This window comes from Zalophus californianus, chromosome 11 (assembly GCF_009762305.2).
Source record: "Zalophus californianus isolate mZalCal1 chromosome 11, mZalCal1.pri.v2, whole genome shotgun sequence".
Lineage (NCBI taxonomy): Eukaryota > Metazoa > Chordata > Mammalia > Carnivora > Otariidae > Zalophus > Zalophus californianus.
In genome coordinates, this window is record NC_045605.1 from 54,598,884 (window position 1) to 54,621,386 (window position 22,503).

The 22,503-nt window shown below is 38.5% G+C and overlaps 1 protein-coding gene across 2 annotated transcripts in view; it reads left to right on the plus strand.

Moving 5' to 3' along the window:
• Nucleotides 1–14,033, plus strand: part of RSF1 (remodeling and spacing factor 1) — a 159,506-nt gene extending 145,473 nt beyond the window's left edge. For both annotated transcript variants that reach the window (XM_027578467.2, XM_027578466.2), the window contains exons 14-16: nucleotides 437–657; nucleotides 3,575–3,763; nucleotides 6,433–14,033. In XM_027578467.2, the coding sequence (XP_027434268.1) occupies nucleotides 437–657; nucleotides 3,575–3,763; nucleotides 6,433–6,998 (976 nt within the window). In that variant the 3' untranslated portion in view covers nucleotides 6,999–14,033. The remainder of the gene's footprint in view (nucleotides 1–436; nucleotides 658–3,574; nucleotides 3,764–6,432) is intronic.
• Nucleotides 14,034–22,503: the final 8,470 nt, after the last annotated feature.

The window sequence follows — 22,503 nt, forward strand, 5'->3', positions numbered from 1 at the left end:
GGTTTGAGATACTATCTTTAAGAGGTTGACTCAGAGAGGAAGCTAATAATTGATTAGATGTGAGAAATGAAAAGGGAAAATTAGGAAAAATACCAGGTTTCTGGTTTGATTTACTGGATAGGTAATAGTTCCAAATATAAGGCTCAGAGACAGAAGAGAGGATTAGGTTAGGAAATGAGTTCTCTTTGGGATGTGTTAAATTTAAGTCGTGTGGGGGACGTCCCAAGACGCCAAAGCAATTTATGTACAGAAATCAGCATCAGTTCATCTTAACTCCTCCTAAGAGAAGAATAGATGGCAAAACCTTTCTCCATTTTATTAACAGACAAATTGCTACAATTATCTAGTTATTTTACATTAACCATTACTGAATGATTCACTGGACTTGTTAGAATTTGAACTCAGAATCATACTTCATCTGGTTTCTCTTGGACAGATCTCAAGATGAGTTTGTTGTATCTGATGAAAACCCAGATGAAAGTGAAGAAGACCCACCATCTAATGATGACAGCGACACTGATTTCTGTAGCCGGAGACTGAGGCGACATCCCTCCCGGCCAATGAGGCAAAGCAGGCGTTTGCGGAGAAAGACCCCAAAGAAAAAGTATTCTGATGATGATGAAGAGGAGGAGTCTGAGGAGAATAGTAGAGACTCTGGTAAAAATAATTTGTACCCATATCACACCAATTCAATTCTTAGAACTTCTGGAGTTAAGAGGTTTTTGTTTTTTGTGGATTTTTTTTAGAGATTTTATTTATTTGACAGGGAGAGACACAGCAAGAGCAGGAACACAAGCAGGGGGAGTGGGAGAGGGAGAAGCAGGCTTCCCCCTGAGCAGGGAGCCCGATGTGGGGCTCGATCCCAGGACCCTGGGATCATGATCTGAGCCGAAGGCAGATGCTTAATAACTGAGCCACCCAGGCACCCCTGGAGTTAAGAGTCCTTAAGATAAAATTTCATTCATTTGTGATATAAGCTTTCCGATAAAACTTTGGATTGTCTTATGACTCACTAGTAACTAAGTTTTTCTCATAAAACATATCTAAAAAAATAAATACAGATAGATGTGTTAACTGCATACCAAATTCATTTAGGATTGTGATGAATTAATTCTTTCCTTCCTTCCTTTCTTCCCTCCTTCCTTCCTCCCTTCCTTCCCTCCTTCTGACAGAGATCACAAGTAGGCAGAGCGGCAGGCAGAGAGAGAGGGGGGAAGCAGGCTCCCCACTGAGCAGAGAGCCCAATGCGGGCCTCGATTCCAGGATCCTGAGATCATGACCTGAGCCGAAGGCAGACGCCTAACCAACTGAGCCACCCAGGCACCCCTGTGATGAATTCTTTTGGTGCCAAGTTTCCATGCCTAGACTTTATCTTCATAGTGTTTCTTTGGAATCATTCTCAGTAAGCTGAGAACATTTTTCTCAGATATCTAGCAGTTGGAAAGAGAAGGTTCACCAATTATTTCTAACACTTAGATCACTATGTGAGTGATTCATTCATTTTTGTAAATTAGCAGTAATTGATGTTCTTATATCTTATGCTTATTTCTATTAACTGAATAAATAGTGACAGGCACAGCATCTAAAAGAACAGCTAGGAGTACTTTGTAGAATTGGCAGATAGGTAGCTGTCCTCTCACTGAGGAAATGTCACAGCCAGGAAGGAGTATTACATCCTCCACCTGGCTGGGCTTGTGGGTTTTTTGTTTCGTATATCATATAAGCATAGTAGAATTATCAAAATCAGATATTTTAAAACATTGAGGGGTGTCTGGGTGGCTCAATCGGTTAAGCATCTGCCTTTGGCTCAGGTCATGATCCCAGGGTCCTGGGATCAAGTCCCATATTGGGCTCCCTGCTCAGCAGGGGAGTCTGCTTCTCCCTCTCCTTCTGCCCCTCCCTCTCCCCCTGCTCATGCTCTCTCTCTCTCAAATAAATAAGTAAAATCTTTCTTGAAATAGGTAAATAAAACATTGATATACTGCATTTATCTAATAGTATATATTCATATTTCATCAGGTGTCCCAAAATTGTCCTTTATATCAGTTTTTTTCCTAGTCCAGGATTTAATCCAGGAGTACACATTGCATTTATTCATGTCTTCTAGTCTCCTTTAATCTGCAATATTCCTCAAACTGTCTTTATTGATCCTGACATTTTTGAAGAGTATACAAGTCCCTCAATCAGGGGTTTTTTTTGCTTCCTGCGATTAGATTCAGTTTATACATTTTTCAGCTGGAATATCACAGAGCTAATATATGTTCTCCGGGTCTCCACTATTTTTCCCTTTATAATTAACAGTAATTTGTAGGAGGGCATTTTGAGACTATATGTATACCATTTCTTTTCAGATGTTTCACCCATAGTTTTAGCATTCATTGATGATTTCCTGGCCCCATAATTCCTTTTATATTTATTATTTGGTGTTCCTTAAGAAAGCACCTTCCCTTCTCCCCCATATATTTATTTCTTTATATCAGTATGTACTTGTGGATTCTTTGTTATCATTGCTGTGTAGGCTCAGTTTTTCCCAGATTTGGCCAGTAAGGACTCCTTCAGACTGTTGGTGAGCCATTTTGAAGTGTTTGAAATTCATTAGACAATAAGACTGGATGTGATAATTCAGTGGAATTTGTTAGCACTCCTGAAAAACTGCTCTAACACAATGTCATAGTCTCTTGTTTACTAATCAGAGATGGTATGGATAGTGCTGTTTAACAACACTTTGAGAATTGAAGGAGCCCTGTATGCTATAGTTAGCAGATTTTATTTCCATATGGAAAAAAGCCAAAAATGTAACTCTAATTCTATACTTCTTTGAAACAGGTTTATCAGTTTTCTGGGATTAGAGATTTTAATCTGTGCAGTACATTGTGAAGTTATAACTGTACCATACCTCTGTACACAAAGGAACAGCAGATTATTTTGAGGCAGAATAGTAACCAAATAATAACCAAGAAGAGCAGCCCATGTAGCTGGCTGGGTAGCTCTAGGTTGAATGAGATAAAGATTGTATAAAACATCTTTTACTTTTTTTTTTTTTAAAGATTTTATTTATTTATTTGACAGAGAGTGAGAAAGGGAACACAAGCAGGGGAAGTGGGAGAGGGAGAAGCAGGCTTCCCGCTGAGCAGGGAGCCCAAGGGGTCCCAGGACCCTGGGATCATGAGCTGAGCCAAAGGCAGACGCTTAACGACTGAGCCACGCAGGTGCCCCTAAAGACATCTTTTATTTTCAGACATTGGCTGCTAATAGGAAACATTAGGGAGCTTTGGCATTAAAGACCCCTACGCATTTACTCGTACTATTAAGAGGAAAATAAGAGACTTATAGTGGCGCTTGGCTGGCTCAGTCAGTAGAGCATGCGACTCTCGGTCTTGGGGTTGTGAGTTTGAGCCCCATGTTGGGTGTGGAGCCTACTTAAAAAAGAGAGAGAGATTTATAGCCATTATTATTAATTTAAAAATTGTTATTACTGAACCCTACTTATTAAGAGCTTTACATTTTTATAACCTAAGCTAATTACATTTCTCTTTAATAGACTTAAATTTTGTATTTCTTTTTCCTTGAACAGAAAGTGATTTTAGCGATGATTTTAGTGATGATTTTGTAGAAACTCGGCGGAGGCGGTCAAGGAGGAACCAGAAAAGACAAATTAACTACAAAGAAGATTCTGAAAGTGATGGTTCCCAGAAGAGTTTACGACGTGGGAAAGAAATCAGACGAGTTCACAAACGCAGGCTTTCTAGCTCAGAGAGTGAAGGTAAGGAGTAGCTCTCCAGTTTACAGAAGTTTGGACAAGGCAGAAATAGAAGCTATAAAGTAAACTCAAGATTGTGGTTCTGTACCATTTCATAGAAATTCAGTGTAAGCAGTGATATCTTTGAGACAAAATCCATTATTTTTTGCCTGATCCCTTTTTATAGTTTAAATAAATGATACTTGATAAGATACTAATTTTTAATGTCTCCATTGTAATAATTAAACTCTTCATTGAAATAGACAAGTCTTGGAAAATTAAGATCTGAGCAAGAATTCTTCTCCCTTATTATTCACGGCCCTCATTTTGAGATAACTTATGCCCTGGATAACTAGTTTGAAATACGGGGGCCTGCTGTCCCTTTCCACCTTGACAGTGAGCTTCAGTTGGTAACTTTTATCTCATAATAGTTTTAGCTGTGCTCCGTACCAGAAGTGTAGGAAAAGCTCTAAAATACGAATTTGTGATATCCATTTAGTCTTGTGGTTATTCCAGTTCTTTTAAATGATTCTAACCCTCACCTCTGCCCCTTTTTTTTTTTGACTTATATAATCCTCCATTATTTATGATCTGTTTTGAAGATTTCTAAGATGCTTATCAGTTAAGTTTGAGCCCAAGCCAGGAAATAAAGGGAAAAAAATGAACATGGGAGGCTAAAGAAAGGAGATGAACATCTGATTGTGTATTTACCTTTGTGTGTCATTAAAGACAAACAAATTCAGTAACTCGGCTACTAAAAACAAATACTTATTTCACTAGTCAGTATTTTGGCACTGCGACTAAAAGAGTAAACAAAACAGCCAAAAACATGTAACTCCCGTGTATAACTCTTATTTTAATTAGAGGGAGAGATAATAAACAAGATAAGTAAGTAGAACCTATGTGGTATTAGGTGGGGATAAATGCTGTGGAGAAGAATAAAAGAGAAAGAGGAGTTGGGTAGGGATAGTGGCTGGGGTCTCAGATAGGGCACCACAGGAACCCCTCACTAAGAAGACCACGCTGGAGTAAAGACCTGACATAACGTTGGGGGTGTGTCATGCATTTGTCTTAAGGAAGAGTGATACAGGCAGATGGAGCAACTAACATGAAGGCCTGGAGGCAGGTTTGTGCCTGGTGTGTTCAGGAAGAGAGGAGGCCAGGGTGGTTGAAAGAGAATGCGTGAAGGGAAGAATTGCATGAGATGATGCAGAGATCAGCAGGGGTCCCATCACAAAGAGCAGTAGGCCACAACTACAGCCCACCTGTTTGTAATCAGGTTTTATTGGACCAGCCACGCCCATTATTTCTCACATACTGTCTGTGGCTTCTTTTGTGCAAAGCTGAGTAGTTGTATTAGAGACTGTAGGGCCTGCCCTTTTACAAAAAAAAAACAAAACAAACAAGCAAATTGCCAACCCCTGATGAACTGTGCCATCTGGTCCAACTTTCCTTGGTGATGGAAATAGGCCGTATCTGTGCTGTTCAGTATAGTAGCCACTACCCTCTCATGGGACTGTTGAGCACCTGTAATGTGACTGGTATGACTGAGGAGCCGAATCTTTAATTTTTATTAAATTTTAATTCATATAAATTTAAAAATAGCCACACGTGATTAGTGGCTACCACATGGGATAGCGTGGTAGGCCGTTGTAGAGTTATAAACTTTGGATTTTATTCCTTGTGAGAAGAGAAATAATTGGAGGAGTTTGAGCAGAGCAGTGATATGATCGGACTTACATTTTAATTTGCTATGGTAGCTGTGTTATGAATAAATTTAAGGGGACAAGGGCAGAGTCTAGGAGACCCGTTGGGAACCCACTGAAAGAGGCCAGGTGAGAAATGATGGGGGGTGAGACTAGGGCAGTGGTAGTAAAGGGCTGAAAAGCAGTCAGATGATGGCTCTATTTTGAAGGTAGAATCAGAGGATTTACTGTTTGGTTAGATGGGAGAAAGAAAACAATCAAAATATGACTAAGGAATTAGAACAGTAGAGTTGCTAGTAACTCAGATGGGCGAGACCAGAGCAGTGCAGGTTTGAGGCGGAAGCGTAGGACCTCGGTTCTGGACATGTTAGGTTTGAAGTGCCTGTTTAGAAATCCCAGCATAGATGTTGAGTAGGCAGGCTGTTGATAACGTGAGTCTGGAATTTAGGGGTGGCCTAAAACAAATGTGAGTCATCGGCATATAGATGCAAAGCCATGAGATTAGGAGAGACAGCCTAGATGTAAATACAGACAAAAAGAACACGTTTAAAGACTACCAAGGAAGGACATTTAATAACATGGGTTAAGAGTTAGCACACTGTTTCAGATGCCCAGAGTTGGGTACTCGGTTTAATCTTTCCTTATCAGTATGTGTACATGATTCCATAATTGGAGAGATAGTGGATAGGAGTTTCTCAGTTTGCGACCACCCTATCTTCATTTAATTTAAGGATCATCATATTCGTTTTCTAAGAAATGTGATTTTGCTCTTTCTTAAAATCTTAGTTAAAAAACACACCATGGATCTTTCCGTGGATTGTTACAGGCCTGAGAGGAGAGAGCAATCAGGCCAATTATTGGAGGGAAACAGGATGCACGGGCAAGTCTGAAAGCAGGATATGGGGTGAATATGGGGAGGAAAAGGAAAATTACTTAAATCTGTTATGGTTAACTGTATCGATGGCTGAAATGTGCTGTTTATTCTAGAGAGCTATATGTCCAAGAACTCTGAAGATGATGAGCTAGCTAAAGAATCAAAGCGGTCAGTTCGAAAGCGGGGTCGAAGCACAGATGAGTATTCAGAAGCAGATGAGGAAGAAGAAGGCAGACCATCTCGAAAACGGCTACACCGGATCGAGACAGACGAGGAGGAGAGTTGTGACAATGCTCATGGAGATGCAGATCAGCCTGCCCATGACAGCCAGCCCAGGGTCCTGCCCTCAGAACAGGAGAGCACCAAGAAGCCCTATCGGATAGACAGCGATGAGGAAGAGGACTTCGAAAATGTAGGCAAGGTGGGGAGCCCTTTGGACTATAGCTTAGTGGACTTGCCTTCCACCAATGGACAGAGTCCTGGCAAAGCCATTGAGAACTTGATTGGCAAGCCAGCTGAGAAGCCTCAGACCCCCAAGGACAGCAGCACAGCCAGTGCCAGCCTGGCCCCCAATGGGACAAATGGTGGGCAGGAGGCAGGGGCACCAGAAGAGGAGGAAGATGAGCTTTTACGAGTGACTGACCTTGTTGATTACGTCTGTAACAGTGAACAGTTATAAGACTTTTTTTCCATTTTTGTGCTAATTTATTCCACGGTAGCTCTCACACCAGCGGGCCAGTTATTAAAAGCTGTTTTATTTTTCCTAGAAAACTCCACTACAGAATGACTTTTTAGAAGAAAAATTTCAACAAACCCTGAAGTCTTTCTGTGAAGTGACCAGTTTTGAACTTTGAAGATAAATAATTGCTGTAAATTCCTTTTGATTTTCTTTTTCCAAGTTCATGGTCCTTGGTAATTTCATTCATGGAAAAAAATCTTATAAGAACAACAAAGATTTGTATATTTTTGACTTTATATTTCCTGAGCTCTCCTGACTTTGTGCAAAAGGGTGGATAAGAATGCATTCCGAATCTGTGAGGGCCCAAAACAGAATTAGGGGTGGGAGAAAGCACTTGTGCTTTAGCTTTTTCATATTAAATATATATTATATTTAAACATTCATGGCATAGATGATGATGAACAGACTGTTTAAAAGTTCCAGTCTGTATTGTTGCAGTTTGAGAACTGTAGATAACATCATACGTAAGTCATTCAGTAACAGCATTCATGATATCAACTTGTTTACTATTGGAGATAACCATACTTAATAAAGAAGAGATGGAGAAAGCACCATCATTAAAAACTCTAACCTGAGTTTCTGTTATAGCGGAGTTTCTTGTTTAAAAAAAAAAAATCATCTGAAAAACATTTGTACAGTAAAATGTATAATGAAGCTTTGACAACCAGATTGTGCTAGCAGCAAATTTTTTTAAGCAGCTTTATGCAGTGGTGATGAGGTGGCCTCTAATATCCTATCAGTGAGAGTTATTAGTGAAATAAGCATGGTCTTTCTTTAGGCCCAGGTGGACTGTAAACCTTGCAGATAGTGTAACTCTTGTCTTCTGGCCACTTAATATTTAAATATCTGAAATATCCCATTTTGAAAGAAATAACATCTATACATAACATACATGAAGAGATGCTAAGCTGACAGCAGTATTTTAGCACATTTGATGACGGGGAAAGGATTTTCAGGTGAATTTTAACTGGTCTATTCTTGCCCTTAGAATCTACTTCAAATTGAAGTCTACAAACAAAGCAGTTCCTTTGGGAGGTTTTTAGTTTGAGTTTTAGCATGTATGTGTGTGTATACGTGTGTGTGTATGTGTGTGCGTTGGAATTTCCTATCTGCCTGGATATATTAGCAGGGTTTGAATGTAGTTTTGGCCTTTGGCCATTAGACTTCTATTAAAATTCATTAATAGTCATACGACCGACCTAGAGTTGATTGAGAACCGCCAATATACTTAATGGGCATGACATCCATTTCAAACATCTCAACACTTTAATGAAAGATAAGCCCTTTGTTTCAAGAAAAAGGGGTTTATAACTAAATATCTAACATGTAATTGACACTAAAATATGAACTTTGTCTTATTTAGTTACTGTTACAGCTGTAAAATTTCAGGCAGAGCCATAAATAACATTGTATAAAGTGTAGCACTTGTGGTTAAACCTTGCCTGTCAAATTCTGAAACCTTCAGCCATTACTTCTGTGAATACTTTTGCCCTGGGATTTGGGTTTTTCTGTTCCGGTGTTGTGTCTGTTGCCGGCAATGGACACACCATATCTGCTGCTGGCCCAAGGAACTTTGTTAATTTTTCTTTCCAAATTAAGCATTATATGTGCTAGTCAGTGTATAGTAAAGCACTTCTCTTTTTTATGATTAAAAAGCTGGCATTAGACTTGCATTATAAATACCTCTCTAGAAACTTTATACTCTTTCTTTTCCTTCCTCAGCGGGTGTTGCCCTTAAATCTTATCTTTTGGCCTTGAAAGTTTATAGCTGTTGTTTTTTCATTTGTTTGTTCTTTTGTTTGTTTTGTTTTGTTTCACTTTAGTTGTGTAGTACCTGCCGATTAATATTTTTGCTTTGATTCTAGCAATGTATATGTATCTGTATAAAAAATAAAATAATGAAAGCAGCCTAAAAATAGGATGCACCAATAGCATGTGGTTCCAAGCAAGTTGTGATTTTTATTTTGAGACAATGTTCCACTGGAAGGGAGGGAAGGGCTTACACTTACAGACAGTAGAGCAGGGTTACGTAAGGACCATATTCACGTACCAAGCCTCCTTTCTAGCCAGGTTTGTTCATTTGTTTGAAAGTCAGGTAAGAATGTTAGCTAGCCTTTTTAACTGTCTAACAGGCAGGCAATAGAAGGATTCCTACTAGTGCAAGGTAAGTGTTGAGAATGTGCGGGCGGCCTCCCCTGCCCCCCATTGTTCCTCTAGATTTTAGTCTTGCAGCTGGGTAAAGCCACTACGGTGTAGAAGCTCCCACGTACGCTGTCTCTACCTCTGGACACACCAGCTCCTGCTTCCACCACTCTATAGTTAAGCAAGTGATAAGAAGTATCCAGTGGGGTAGGTTATTTATTTTACAGGACGCCTAATGTGAAATAAAGGGAGTTCTTTTTACTCTTCTCCTACAGAGAGCAAAAGGTCATTGTTATCGTAGTAGAGACTGAGTATTCAAGTTAGCCTAGGTCCCACTGACATGGGTTTTGATACCACTTTTGCTGCCTATTAATTTACCGAACTTGAATTAAGTATTTGTGAACTTGATAGTGAATGTCTGCCTTCTAACCTTACATTCTGATTAAGCCAATTAACCGTTTTGTTAACAAGGAGTGCAATCCAAGCAGCTGAACTTAAAAATTACTATGCAGACAGGTTAATTATGGGCAGTTAAATGTTGGACATTGCAAAACCAATTCTGCTGCTTGGTGATTAGATTTAGTCCCTCATAAAGTCTTAACGTTCACTGAAATATTAACTGAACATGCTTTGAAGAAATTTTTAAAAATGTAGGAAAAAGTAAATTGTCCTGTATCCAAAGATACAATTCAGTCATTAGGAATTGGACAGAGTATAGGAAAGCAGCAGCTCCATCTAGAGTTTAGAACATCTTGGATCCTTAGAGTACTAACCATGGATTTAGATACCTCCATAGCTGCCATATAATAGAGTCCTTTAATACTTTAAACCTTTTTTGAAGTACAGGTGGACTCCCAATGTCCCACTCCACAGTCTAGCACATGTATTAAGGGGAGATGTAGTTTAGTGCACAGAATATTTAGTTTGCAATTTCTGTATAAGTTTGAAAACTAGCCAAATGTTCACAAAGCAGAAGCTTTGAATTAAAATATATGAAAGGAACTCAGACTGAAAATACACATTTTGGTTTTGTAGACTTGTGTCGATGAAATAGGGTGTCGTGTAAAACATTTTCCGTTGTTGGCACGTTATTAGAGAATGATGGCAGAGAGCTTTTCAAGAGTTTACCTGATATATTGAGGTTGGATTTCCTTGACACATCTTTTTCCAGTTGGTCAAGGTTGCAGATGCAGAGAATAAAGAGGAGTTTCCTTCAGAATAAATTCATGTCTACTGATAGTCTTTTTTTTTTTTTTATGACCTGCCAAAGAACCAAGGACTGAATGCTAAAAAAGTTGTTGATAAAAACATTTTAAACAAATTTTAAAAGGATATTACAAACTCCAGTTTTCACTTTTTGGTTGATAGAGCCCATCCCATAGTATGCATCTGAGCAAAGGATATATACTAAGAAAAATGTAGGAGTGTACTTGTTTAGAGGTAAAATGGTGAGAAAATGTTACCAGTTTTTAAATGGGATTGATGGAATTTACTTTGTCACAAAGAATGCCTTTTTAGCTTATGTATGTGGGGATGAGAGACATTAACCATGCGCTAGTTCTACCATATGACTGGAAGGAACCCAGGGAATCTGTAAGTTGAATATTCAGAAAAAGTTGTGAACTCTGCCCTTCACCAACACAGTGAAACAGGTCCGTGATTGCCTCACAGCTATAGAACAAGTATTCAAAGACCCAGACCTTTTTTAAAAAATAGAACATACATATATGTATGTATATATATGTTAATATGTGTATACATACTTTAGATGTTAGCAGAAATTTAAAATGAATCCTTTGAAATCATTAATTGACATTGTAAAAAGACATAAGACAAATAATTGTGACTGATGTGAAATTATGAACATTTAATTACAGAAAGTCCAGAGAAAAATAGTGAAGTTCCTCTTCTTGGTGTGATATTCTAAGAAAATATTCCTGGTTCTCTAAGAAGTAAGAATGCCAAGACTGCTTATCCGCTATAATCTACCTAGTCCTTTGCTTAATATTGTTATTAAACCCTCTTAGAATAAAATCCATTCCTATTTTATCCACCGTTCCCAGTGTGTACCTGTAAACCTACTTTGCAAGTGGCAGTTCAGCTGCTGATTTTCTTATTTTTATACCAATCCCGGAAGACAAGGCCCTTTGCTATCAGTGTATTTAAACTGGGTTATTGTGTTATGTGTACACTTAATAATTTGTTTTCAAGATATTTCACTTCAACTTAAATTATCATTTATCATTTTTTGAGTGCCAAGAATTGCTAAGTAACTATGTAACATACATTGAAGAAGAGTCATTCCCCAGCAAGCAAGCAGTCTTCATAAGCCAAACTGTAGTGTGCTTGGTATATAACCACTTTAGATTATCCACTCGATACTTCTTTTATTCATATAAACCCTCTCAGAAATTGATTAGAATAGGACTCCATTAGTTGATTTTTTTTCCCCTGATTTTGGTCATGTGAGCGCAATTTTTTTTTCCATTTTATATTTATATGATTTCATTCTGGGAAATGCTGCAAACCCAATTCTGGCACATTGTGATTTCAGTTAATGAAAATGTTATTTTTATTTTAATAACTTTTTAAGATATATCCTATGCATAAGTTATATGAGAGGGCATAACAAATTATTAGATGAATAGAAATTTATTAATTAAGCTCCTTAGACTTTTTTTTTAATTTTATTGTGTTAGTCACCATACATTTTGAATGAGAAAAAACATTTAAAGGAACTACATTTGTGTTTTTTGCCAAACCGGTACAAGCTAGTAAATGCACTAAGGACTGAGTGACCTGCCTTGTTCATTTTGCCACTGGATGATGTAAGTTAAGAATGGAATTGTTAACCCTAATTATATATTTTCTTGACTTTCATCACTTTCTAAAGAAATCTAATTTAAGTGTTTGGGGTTTTGTTTGACCTGTATTTATTGAGTTCTGGTCATAGACCAGGAGCTGCATGTCATGCTTATGGATGGCCAGAACACAGTCATTGGGATACTTAATGGCTCAAGACCTTCTGAATCATTTAACTTATTTTGTATGTTGCAAAAAAAAAAAGGTTTATTTTGCTTGAGAGTCACATTTTTTATATAACTGTACAGCTTTTAAGGGTTGGGAGGTGGAAAAATACCCTAAAATAGGATGTAGATTTTTACAATTGTGTTTATGCTAGAACATCTACAGGTGCATTATGTAATTAAACCTAAAATTGTTTAAAAATCTGTGCCATGGTCTTTTTCATTTTCCTGCCCTTTAGCAGAGTTGGTGCATGTCAATATTGCTATGTGGACAAGCCTTGGAATTAGGCTAATAACCCTTGTCTCCAAAGTTTTAAGATCATTGCATGAAAATTATACACAAACATATATACACACACACACATAGAGACACATACATATGCACACATGGATCTAGTTTATATTAGTGTAAATGAATTTTCAATTTCGGAACGGCTATAATAGCCTAAATTTGGCAGTTAACAGCATATTATAGTGTGTGATTTTTCGTGATGCCTAACTAGGGTATTCTCAATGTTGGTCTAGTGTTTTGTTCTCTTAGCAAAGTAGCTTCTTGATAAGTATCTGAATTGTAGCTTGCCCAAACCTGCCTGGAGGTTTTCCATACAGCTTGAAAGGGAGTGTCCTGTGCTAGGATAGGCGGGGTGGGTTGGGGCAGAGCTTGGTTTCTTTTCCATCTGTAAAAGGAAAACTAGAATTGCTTGATTTGGTTCTTGTTATTCAGTAGACTTAATGCCACAGGAATATTTTTCTGCTGGGAGGGATATGAGATTCAAATTCCAATTCTTTCCACATATGATGAAAAGTATCTTTAAAGCTTGTAGAGTTGCTGATTCTAGCAGTCTTTTACATGGCACATTTTACCATAACATATTAAGACACCAGTATGTTTGCCATCTGATAATCTTACCATTCTAACTCCTCACCTTTATAGCACAAGTGTATTCTTATAAAGAATTCATCTAAGTGTGTCAAAATTTCTCTCTAAACTCCCTTAATCTATTGTCAGCTAATGTGGGATTGCCAATTTCTTTGCTAGCTTCATCCATTCAGAGGAGAAGCCTGGGAATAATGAATTTCCAGGTGAAGAATACAAATTCCAGATAAGAATTTGTAAATGGTATATGTTAAATTTTCATTTTGATTTTAAAGTAATAGTAGCTGAGATTCAGGGAGTATTTGATCAAAATGCCTCTTGGATTTTCAGACATGCTTATATGAAATGCTTTATTTTCCTATGCATAAAAAAATTATTCCTGGAATAGGTTCTCAGAATGCTTTATTTTGTTTCTAGGAGATGAGAGCTAAAGCAGAAGCTCCAAGATTAGCATAAAACTGTCGAGGTAATCAGGAACGTTCTGTTAGTCAAATAGGGGAAGCTGGAGTGCTCTCTGCCACATATAATGTACTGCATGTGTGTGTGTGTTGGGGGGGAGATTTGAAAACTGGAAATGTGATTCCATTAATGCACAAAGTAAATTTTGTGCATAGAAAATATGGGAATTCCTGGTAGCTTAAAGCTTCAGGGGTTAACTGCAGTGTATGAACACCTAGTGTGTTAGAATTGCAGTGCATAGTTGTTTAAATATAATATTCCTTGTAAGTGACAACCAAAATATGTTGTGGCTGGTGCCAACATTTTTTGTTAATGAAATGTTCAATGTCTCACTACAGTCTGATCAGAACTCTTGGTGTTATAAGCCAGGCCTGAAGCTATTTTATAGTTATTGGCCTAATTGTGTAACTTTTTCTTTCAAAATGTTTTATTATAATACTTCTGTCATTTCCTTCACTTAATATATGTCAATTGTCATAATAAAAAATTTAAATAATTTCATGTATTTAGCATGATGTGTTTGCAAACTTAGTTTACTTTAAACTTCATGGCACATAGAAAGCTAAGAATTTTCAATAATAGTTGATGAAGCCTGAAAATTTTGTCATCTAAGCAACAGATGAATTGTTCTCTACTGTTTAGAAAGTAAATTTGCAAGTGTATCAATTTTCCCAAAGTAATTATTTTTTTAAGATTTTATTTATTTGACAGAGAGAGACACAGTGAGAGAGGGAATACAGCAGGGGGAGTGGAAGAGGGAGAAGCAGGTTCCCCGCTGAGCAGGGAGCCTGATGTGGGGTTCGATCCCAGGACCCTGGGACCATGACCTGAGCCAAAGGCAGACGCTTAACAACTGAGCCACCCAGACGTTCTTCCTCAAAGTAATTTTTAAAATTTTTAATTTTAGCTGTATGCCAGCTAGGTGAATTATAGGTATTACAAGGCTATCTATTGGGGCGCCTGGGTGGCTCAGTCGTTAAGCGTCTGCCTTCAGCTCAGGTCGTGATTCCATGGTCCTGGGATCGAACCCCGCATCGGGCTCCCTGCTCAGTGGAAAGCCTGCTTCTCCCTCTCCCACTCCCCCTGCTTGTGTTCCCTCTCCCACTGTCTTTCTCTCTGTCAAAAAGTAAATAAAATCTTTAAAAAAAAATAAATAAAAGGCTATCTATTGAGCGATTTCTCTTTAGCTTCTAGAGAACTGACACCTTAAAGATGCCTTGGACTTGTTCGGTGTGGGCCTGTGGGAGCACAGAACTAGACCAGAGGGCACACAAGCCATAAGGCAAAAGCTTTTATTTATTCTATAGGAAATTTTTTTACAGACTTTGGGAGTGAATTCTCACCAAAAGGGGATGTTTGGGTTTAGGCTGAATTGCCACTTGGCAGGAGTGTAACAGATAAACACATTTGAAAAGTGGTTAGACCAGATGACTTTAAGGGGTCCTTCCAACAATCCTGAGTATGATTCTTATGTACAAATGCTTATGTATTCTGGGATATAGTAAGATTGACAGTGAACTCTCTCTCTCTCTTTTTTTACCGACAAACTAGTGGAATTCATCACTATTTGCAGTTCTGATTTAAAATACTGATTAACTGGGCAGCCTGGGTGGCTCAGTCAGTTGGGTTACCGACTTTTGATTTTGGCTCAGATCATGATCTCAGGGTGGTGAGATCCAGCCCCGCATGGGGCTCTGTGCTCAGTGGGGCGTCTGCTTGAGATTCTCTCTCTCCCTGTCCCTCTGCCCTTCCCCCTGCTCACGCTCGTGTGCTCTCTCTCTCTCTCTAAAATAAATAAATTGGAGCGCCTGGGTGGCTCAGTCAGTTAAGCATCTGACTCTTGATTTTGGCTCAGGTCATGATTTCAGGGTCGTGAGATCGAGGTGAGATCGAGCCCTGCGTCGGGCTCCCCACTCAGCCAGGAGTCTGCTGCTCTGCTTCTCCTCCCTTGTCCCTCCCTGCCCCCTGCAAATAAATAAATAAATAAATAAATAAATAAATAAATAAATAAAATCTTTTAAAGAAAATACTGATTAACTGGGGCATCTGGCTGGCTCAGCAGGTGGAGCATATGATTCTATGATCTCGGGGTCATGGATTTGAGCCCCACATTGGGCATAGAGATTACTTAAAAAAAATACTGATTGACTATTCAGGTAAAGAACTTTTTAAAGCAGAATTTCACTTAATGAAATGAAAGCTGATCTATGCTGACAAGAAATGACCAGCTACATTTTCTCAGTGGTTTATTTGAAATTTTCACTTAAACAGAATCAGTTAAGTGGAGGTGACGGTGCTGTGGCAGCCCTGAGAGAGTTTAAAGGAGTCTTTTCTGGAGTTGAGCGTGAGTCCAGAGAATGGCTGTCAGCCCACATCTCTTTCAGATTAAGAGACCAGAGGATGTAGAAGAATTCTTTTAAAAACTGAGAATTGGTATACTATACTGAGACCATTTAGTAGAGGTACAATTATAAAATTGGGAGGCTCAGTCAGTTAAGCATCTGTGCTCGGGTCAGGTCATGATCTCAGGGTCCTGGGCTTGAGCCCCACATTGGGCTCCTTGCTCATTAGGGAGTCTTCTTCTCCCTCTCCCTCTGCCCCTCCCCTCCTGCTTGTGTGCTAGCTGTCTCTCTCTTTCTCTCTCTCAAATAAAGAAATAAAATCTTTTGAAAAAAATAACGAAAATATTCTACTGAAACTTAATTAAATGTTGGGTGAAATGAGTGCTTCTATCATTTTGACCCTTCAATGACTTTGCATGAGTTCCTTAAGTTCCTAAAAGTCTAAATGAAAATCAAAGAAAAAGAACACTCTAAGGGGATCTGACTTAATATTTGCAGCATTAATTTAGCACATGAAGTCATATCCCAAATGAAAAGTTAACTAGGAACCTACTAGTTCACAGCATAGGCCACCTATAGCTTCCTTATTCTTCTTCTTGTCCATTTCAGAGCTACTTTATGCACACTCAAGCCCTCATCCTTCTCTCCAGCCTGTCTCCAAGAATCAGGTGTCTCCCGTTTTTGTCATATCCCTTCCGTGTCCCTGATCTGGCCCCTTCCCTCTTGCCTCCTATAGGTCTTCACATTTTAGTGATCTCACTCTGCTCTGCACCCCCCTATACTCTATTCCTTTCTATACAAACCTCTATCCTGGAAAACAAAAGTGTCACCCTGTCTTCCGTTCAATCTGCCTCTCAGATACTTCTTTTTTTTTTTTAAGATTTTATTTATTTGTTCATGAGAGAAAGAGACAGAAACAGAGAGAGAGAGAGAGACAGGCGGAGGCAGAGGCAGAGGGAGAAGCAGGCTCCCCTGCGGATCCCAGGACCCTGGGATCATGACCTGAGCCAAAGGCAGATGCTTAACTGACTGAGCCACCCAGGCAGGCACCCTCTCAGATATTTCTTATTTGACTGCCAGTCTTTAAAATAATAAATAGATTATAGAAATGTTAAACTTTATTTGAAGACTCGCTGAAATGTCAGAAATTCCTAAGAGAAACTCTGGGAAGCAGCAGGCTTCTCAGCGTACTTGAACTCCATCATTAGGAACAACTGTTACAGAAAGCAGAAACTTACAGTAGGGGAGATGTTGCTCCCTTTTCCCTGCAATCGTTTCCTATCTTTCTCTGAAAATGTCTGTTTTATTTTCTCTTTGGCATTATTGCCTGCTAGCAGGATACCAGTAATTGCACCACGAACTCATGAATCAAGTAACTCTTACTCTATTATTTGGAGCCAAAAAGTTAGAGGAAGGACTTGATTAATGATGATAGAACCTGAATGGAACCTATGCTATCTCTAGTCTGCACCACAAAAGTAAATTTTCTGTACTTCAAGTCTAGTTTTTATTTTCTTAAGGATGAATTTTGATGGTAACTAGGGCTTAAGAGAAGCAAGCTGGCTCAATTCTGGAAAACTGGAAAGTTGACTTCAGATTCAGACTGATCCGGAAGGCAGGGCTGGAGTTTGAACTGGGAGATGTAAGCAGAATCAGGACGGTGTCAAAGAGGCAAGGACCCACAACCAGAAAAGGCATATGAGAGAGGAAGAGAGGGCTAGGAAGCAGTCTTTGCGATGATTGTCCTCTCTGAGACACAGCCACTTCTAATAATCTAGATGTGCTTATGCAGTGGTTTCCAAAACAAAAGTTTTTGTAAATTTCATTTTGAAACCTTTCTTCTTGGTTTTTAAAATTGAGATATAATTCACATACCATAAAAGTCACCATTTAAAGATATACAATTTAAAGGTCCTTAGTATATTCACAAGGTTGTCATCACCTCCCAAAAGAAACCCAATATTATTGGCAGTCACTCACCATTCTCTCCTTCCCCTCAGACCCTGGCAACCATTAATCTACTTTCTGTCTATAAGGATTTGCCCATTCTGGACATTTTATATAAATGGAATCATACAAAATGTGGCTTTTTGTGTCTGACTTCTTTCATTTAGCATGTTTTCATGACTTCATCCATGTTTTAGGCATGAATCAGTACTGCATTCCTTTTTATGGATGAATAATATTCTATATTGTTTATTCATTCATTGGCTGATGGATATTTGGATTATTTCCACTGTGGGGCTATTATGAATAGTAAGCATTTGAGTACAGGTTTTGTGTGGAAATGTTTTCAATTCTTTTATGTACATACTTAGGAATGGAACTGCTAGATCATATGGTAACTCTTGTTTCACATTTTCAGGAACTGCTAAACTGGTTTATGCGGCATCTGCATCTTTTTACATTCTAACTGGTGATGCACGAGGGTTCCAATTTCTCCACATCAGTAATGCTTATTATTGTCAGTCTCTTTTTATTATAGCCATCCTAGTGGATCTGAAGTGGTTCCTCATTGTGGTTTTGATTTGCATTTCCCTGAAGTTTAAAGATATTGAGCATCTTCTCCTGTGCTTATTGGCCCATTGTTTAACTTCTTTTCAGAAACATCTGTTCAAATCCTTTGCTCATTTTTAATTGGATTACCTGTATTTTTTATTGTTGCATTACAAATCCTTTATTTATTATGCATACCAGTCCTTACCAGATACAGGACCTGACTTGCAAATATTTTCTCCAATTCTTCAGATTGTTTTTCTGCTTTCTTGATGGTGTCCTTTGACACAAAAAAGTTTTTGATTTTGATGAAGTCCAATTTGTTTTTTTTTCTGTTTGCTCGTGCTTTAAATGTCATACCTAAGAAACTGTTGCCTAATGCAATGTCACAAAAATTTATGTTTTTTTCTAAGAGTTTTATAGGTTTAGCTCTTAAGTTTAGGTGATTGATTCATTTTGAGTTATTTTTGTATATGGTGTCAGGAAGAGATCCAAATTCATTCTTATGCGTGTGGCTCTCCAGTTATACCAGCACCATTTATTGAAAAACCTATTCTTTCCCTCACTGAATTATCTTGGCATCCTTGCCAAAAATCAGTGGACCAGAAACGTATGGGTTCACTTCTGGACTCTTAATTTAATTTTATTCCACTGATTTATGTATCTATCCTTATGCCAGCACTACACAGTCTTGATTACTATAGCTCTGTAGTAAGTTTTGAAATCAGGAAGTGAGTCCTCCAACCTCTTTTTCTTTCTTTATAACATTATTTTGGCAATTCTGGGTACCTTGAATTTCATATCAATTTCAGGTTCAGTTTGTCAATTTCTGTAAAAAAGACAATTGGAATTTTGATAGACACTGCACTTAATCTGTAGGTCTGTTTTTCTAATTCCCAAGAGATTTGAAAAAATACTTACCAAATGTGTGTGTGTATATATATATATACACATATATACACACATATACATGGAAGGCCAATAAACACATGAAAATGTGCTTAACACTATTAGTTGTCAGAGAAATGTGAATTAAAACCACAATAAGGTATACTACACACCCACTAGAATGGTTAAAATGAAAAAGACTGGCAACACCAAATGCACCTGGATCTCCCATACATTTTTCTGGTGGCAATGTAAAATGGTAAAACCACTTTGGAAACTATTGGCAGTTTCTTAAAAAGACAGACAAACCATCTAGCCTATAATATAGCAATTCCACTCCTAGGTACTTATCTTAAAGAAATGAAAACCTACATCCACACAAACCTATGTATAAGAATGTTCACAAAGCTTTATTCACAATGGCCAAAAACCAGAAATAGCCCAGATGTCCGTCAACAGAACAGATAAAGAAATTGTGGTATATTCACACAATGCAATATGACTCAGCAATAAAAAGGATCAAACCACGGATTGAGTAACAACATGAATGAATATCAAAAATACTATGCTGAGTAAAAGAGGATTTGCACAAAAACATATATTCTATATAGTTCCATTTATATATAAAGTTCTAGAATAGGGGCACCTGGCTGGCTCAGTTGGTAGGGCATGCGACTCTTGATCTCAGAGTTGTAAGACTGAGCCCCACGTTGGATGTAGAGATTACTTAAAAATAAAATAAAATAAAATAAAAATGAATTTCAGGGCGCCTGGGTGGCTCAGTTGGTTAAGCATCTGCCTTTGGCTCAGGTCATGATCTCAGGGTCTGGGGATCGAGCCCCATGTGTTGGGCTCCCTGCTCAGTGGGAATCTGCTTCTCCCTCTCCCTCTCCCTTTCTCCGCGGCTTGTGCTCTCTCTCTCAATAAATAAGTAAATCTTAAAAAAAAAATAAATAAAGGTCTAGAATAGACTAATCTACAGTGATAAAAATCAGATTAGTGGTTGCTTCTGGGAGGGATAATTGCAAGGAAGAAAATGTATTTTACATATCAATAGGGTTGTATGTGTATTTGTCAAAACTGTACATTTAAGGACCATGCATTTCAGCATAAAAAATATACATCATCAGAAATTTTTTTTTCAACGTGGGACTTGAATCCTTGACTCTGAGATCAAGACCTGAGCTGAAATCAAGAGTCGGACACTAAACTGAGCCACCCAGGTGCCCCACTTCATCAGAAAATTCTTTAAAAAATCGAATCCTTTTACGAATTTATGTTATAGCATTTCACAGTTCATCATGCACAACATACACCTTATTTCTTTTCACCTGGCTAATTCTAAATGATAATTATTTAAGGCGCCACTCAGGCACCACCTCTTCCAAGAAGTTTGTCCTCACCCTTCAGGTTGAGTTAGGTGCTCCTGTATGATGCTGTGTATTCTATATTATACTGCTTAATGAGCTATACTGTAATTGTTTTTCCAGCTACTGTTTGATAGGCAAGGGCTATCTGCTCTCGATCCTCAATGTCTAGCAAAAGGCCTTACATTTAAGTCATTTAAAAATAATAAATCTCGATTAAACCTCTGTTTTTCTCCTGTTCATTTGTCTTTTCTTACAGGGGGTTGGGGGCATCTCAGCCAAAAACCTAGAAGAGTGAAGGGAAAATTATTTTTCCTCCTCTTCACCTGCTTTGTGCCCTGTGAGGCTGGTCTTTATTGACTGCATTAATGGGCTCCCTTTCCCTCTGGCTTTTGATTGGTTTTAGTCAATGGGTGGTACCAAGAGGAAGCTGGAGAGTGGAAGAAAAGAGAGAATGGGACTACTATTCCAGACTTTCTTCCGGAGGTAGTTTGGAATTGGCTTTGTTCCTCTGCTGAATACCTCAGCTCCTGTCTGGTAGCTTTTCCCTGAAGTTCTCCACAGGTCTGGTTCTTCTCTCCCCTGCCCCTTCAGATGACGTGCTGAGCCTTTAAGCAAATATGCACAAGGTCATGACCACCATGAGCCAGTGACGTGCCAGGATTCAGAGCCAGGCTGCTCCAGTGTAAGAGCCAGGTGCTGCCCAAGCCTATGGACAAACATGGGAGCATGCTTCCAATCTTCAACAGAGAGAGATAGAGCGGGAACAAAAGCAGGGGGCGTGGGAGAGGGAGGAGCGGACTTCCCGCGGAGCAGGGAGCTGGATGTGGGGCTCGATCCCAGGACCCCGGGATCACGACCCGGGCCGAAGGCAGACGCCTAGCGACTGAGCCACCCAGGCGCCCCAATATGAAGTCTTCTAATTAATGAAGATGAGATATCTTTCTGTTGTTTTGTGTCTGTTCAATTTCCTTTTTTTTTTAGATTTTATTTATGTATTTGAGATAGAGATTGAGAGAATAGGTGGGAGGAGGAGCAGAGGAGAGGCACACTCTCCACGGAGCAGGGAGCCTAACGCAGGACTTGATCCTCGAACCCCGGGGTCATGACCTGAGCCGAAGGCAGACACTTAACCGACTGAGACACCCAGGCGCCCCATTCGATTTCTTTTTTCTGTGTTTCATAGCTTTCAGTGTACAGGTCTTTCACCTATTTGATTGTTTATTCGTTAGAATTTTTCTCTTTTTGATGTATGAATGGATTTTTGTATTTTATTGTAAATCAGAGGATTTTCTTAATTTCATGTGGTTTTTGTTAGTGTAAGACATGCAACTGTTTTATGTATGTTTATTGTGCAGAAAGGAAATTTATTATTCCATTTATTCTAACACTTTGGTTTGTTCAATCTTTAGTGTTTTCCATATACTGGATCATGTTACCTGCAAACAGACAATTTTATTAATTTCTTTTATTTTGGATTAGTTTAATTTCTTTTTCTTGCCTAATTGCTGTGGCTACAACTTGTTTCATGTTGTATACAAGTTGCTAGAGTGGCCATACTTGTCTTTCTTTCTTTCTTTTTTCATTTTATTTAATTTTATTATGTTATGTTAATCACCATACATTACATCATTTGTTTTTGATGTGGAGTTCCATGATTCATTGTTTGCGTATGACACCCACTGCTCCATGCAGTATGTGCCCTCTTTGTTACCCATCACCGGGCTGACCCATCCTCACACCCACCTCCCCTCTAGAACTCTGTTTCATACTTGTTTTTCTTATCTTAGATGAAAAGCTTTCCATTTTTCTTTATTGAATATAACATTTGTTATGGGTTTGTCATAT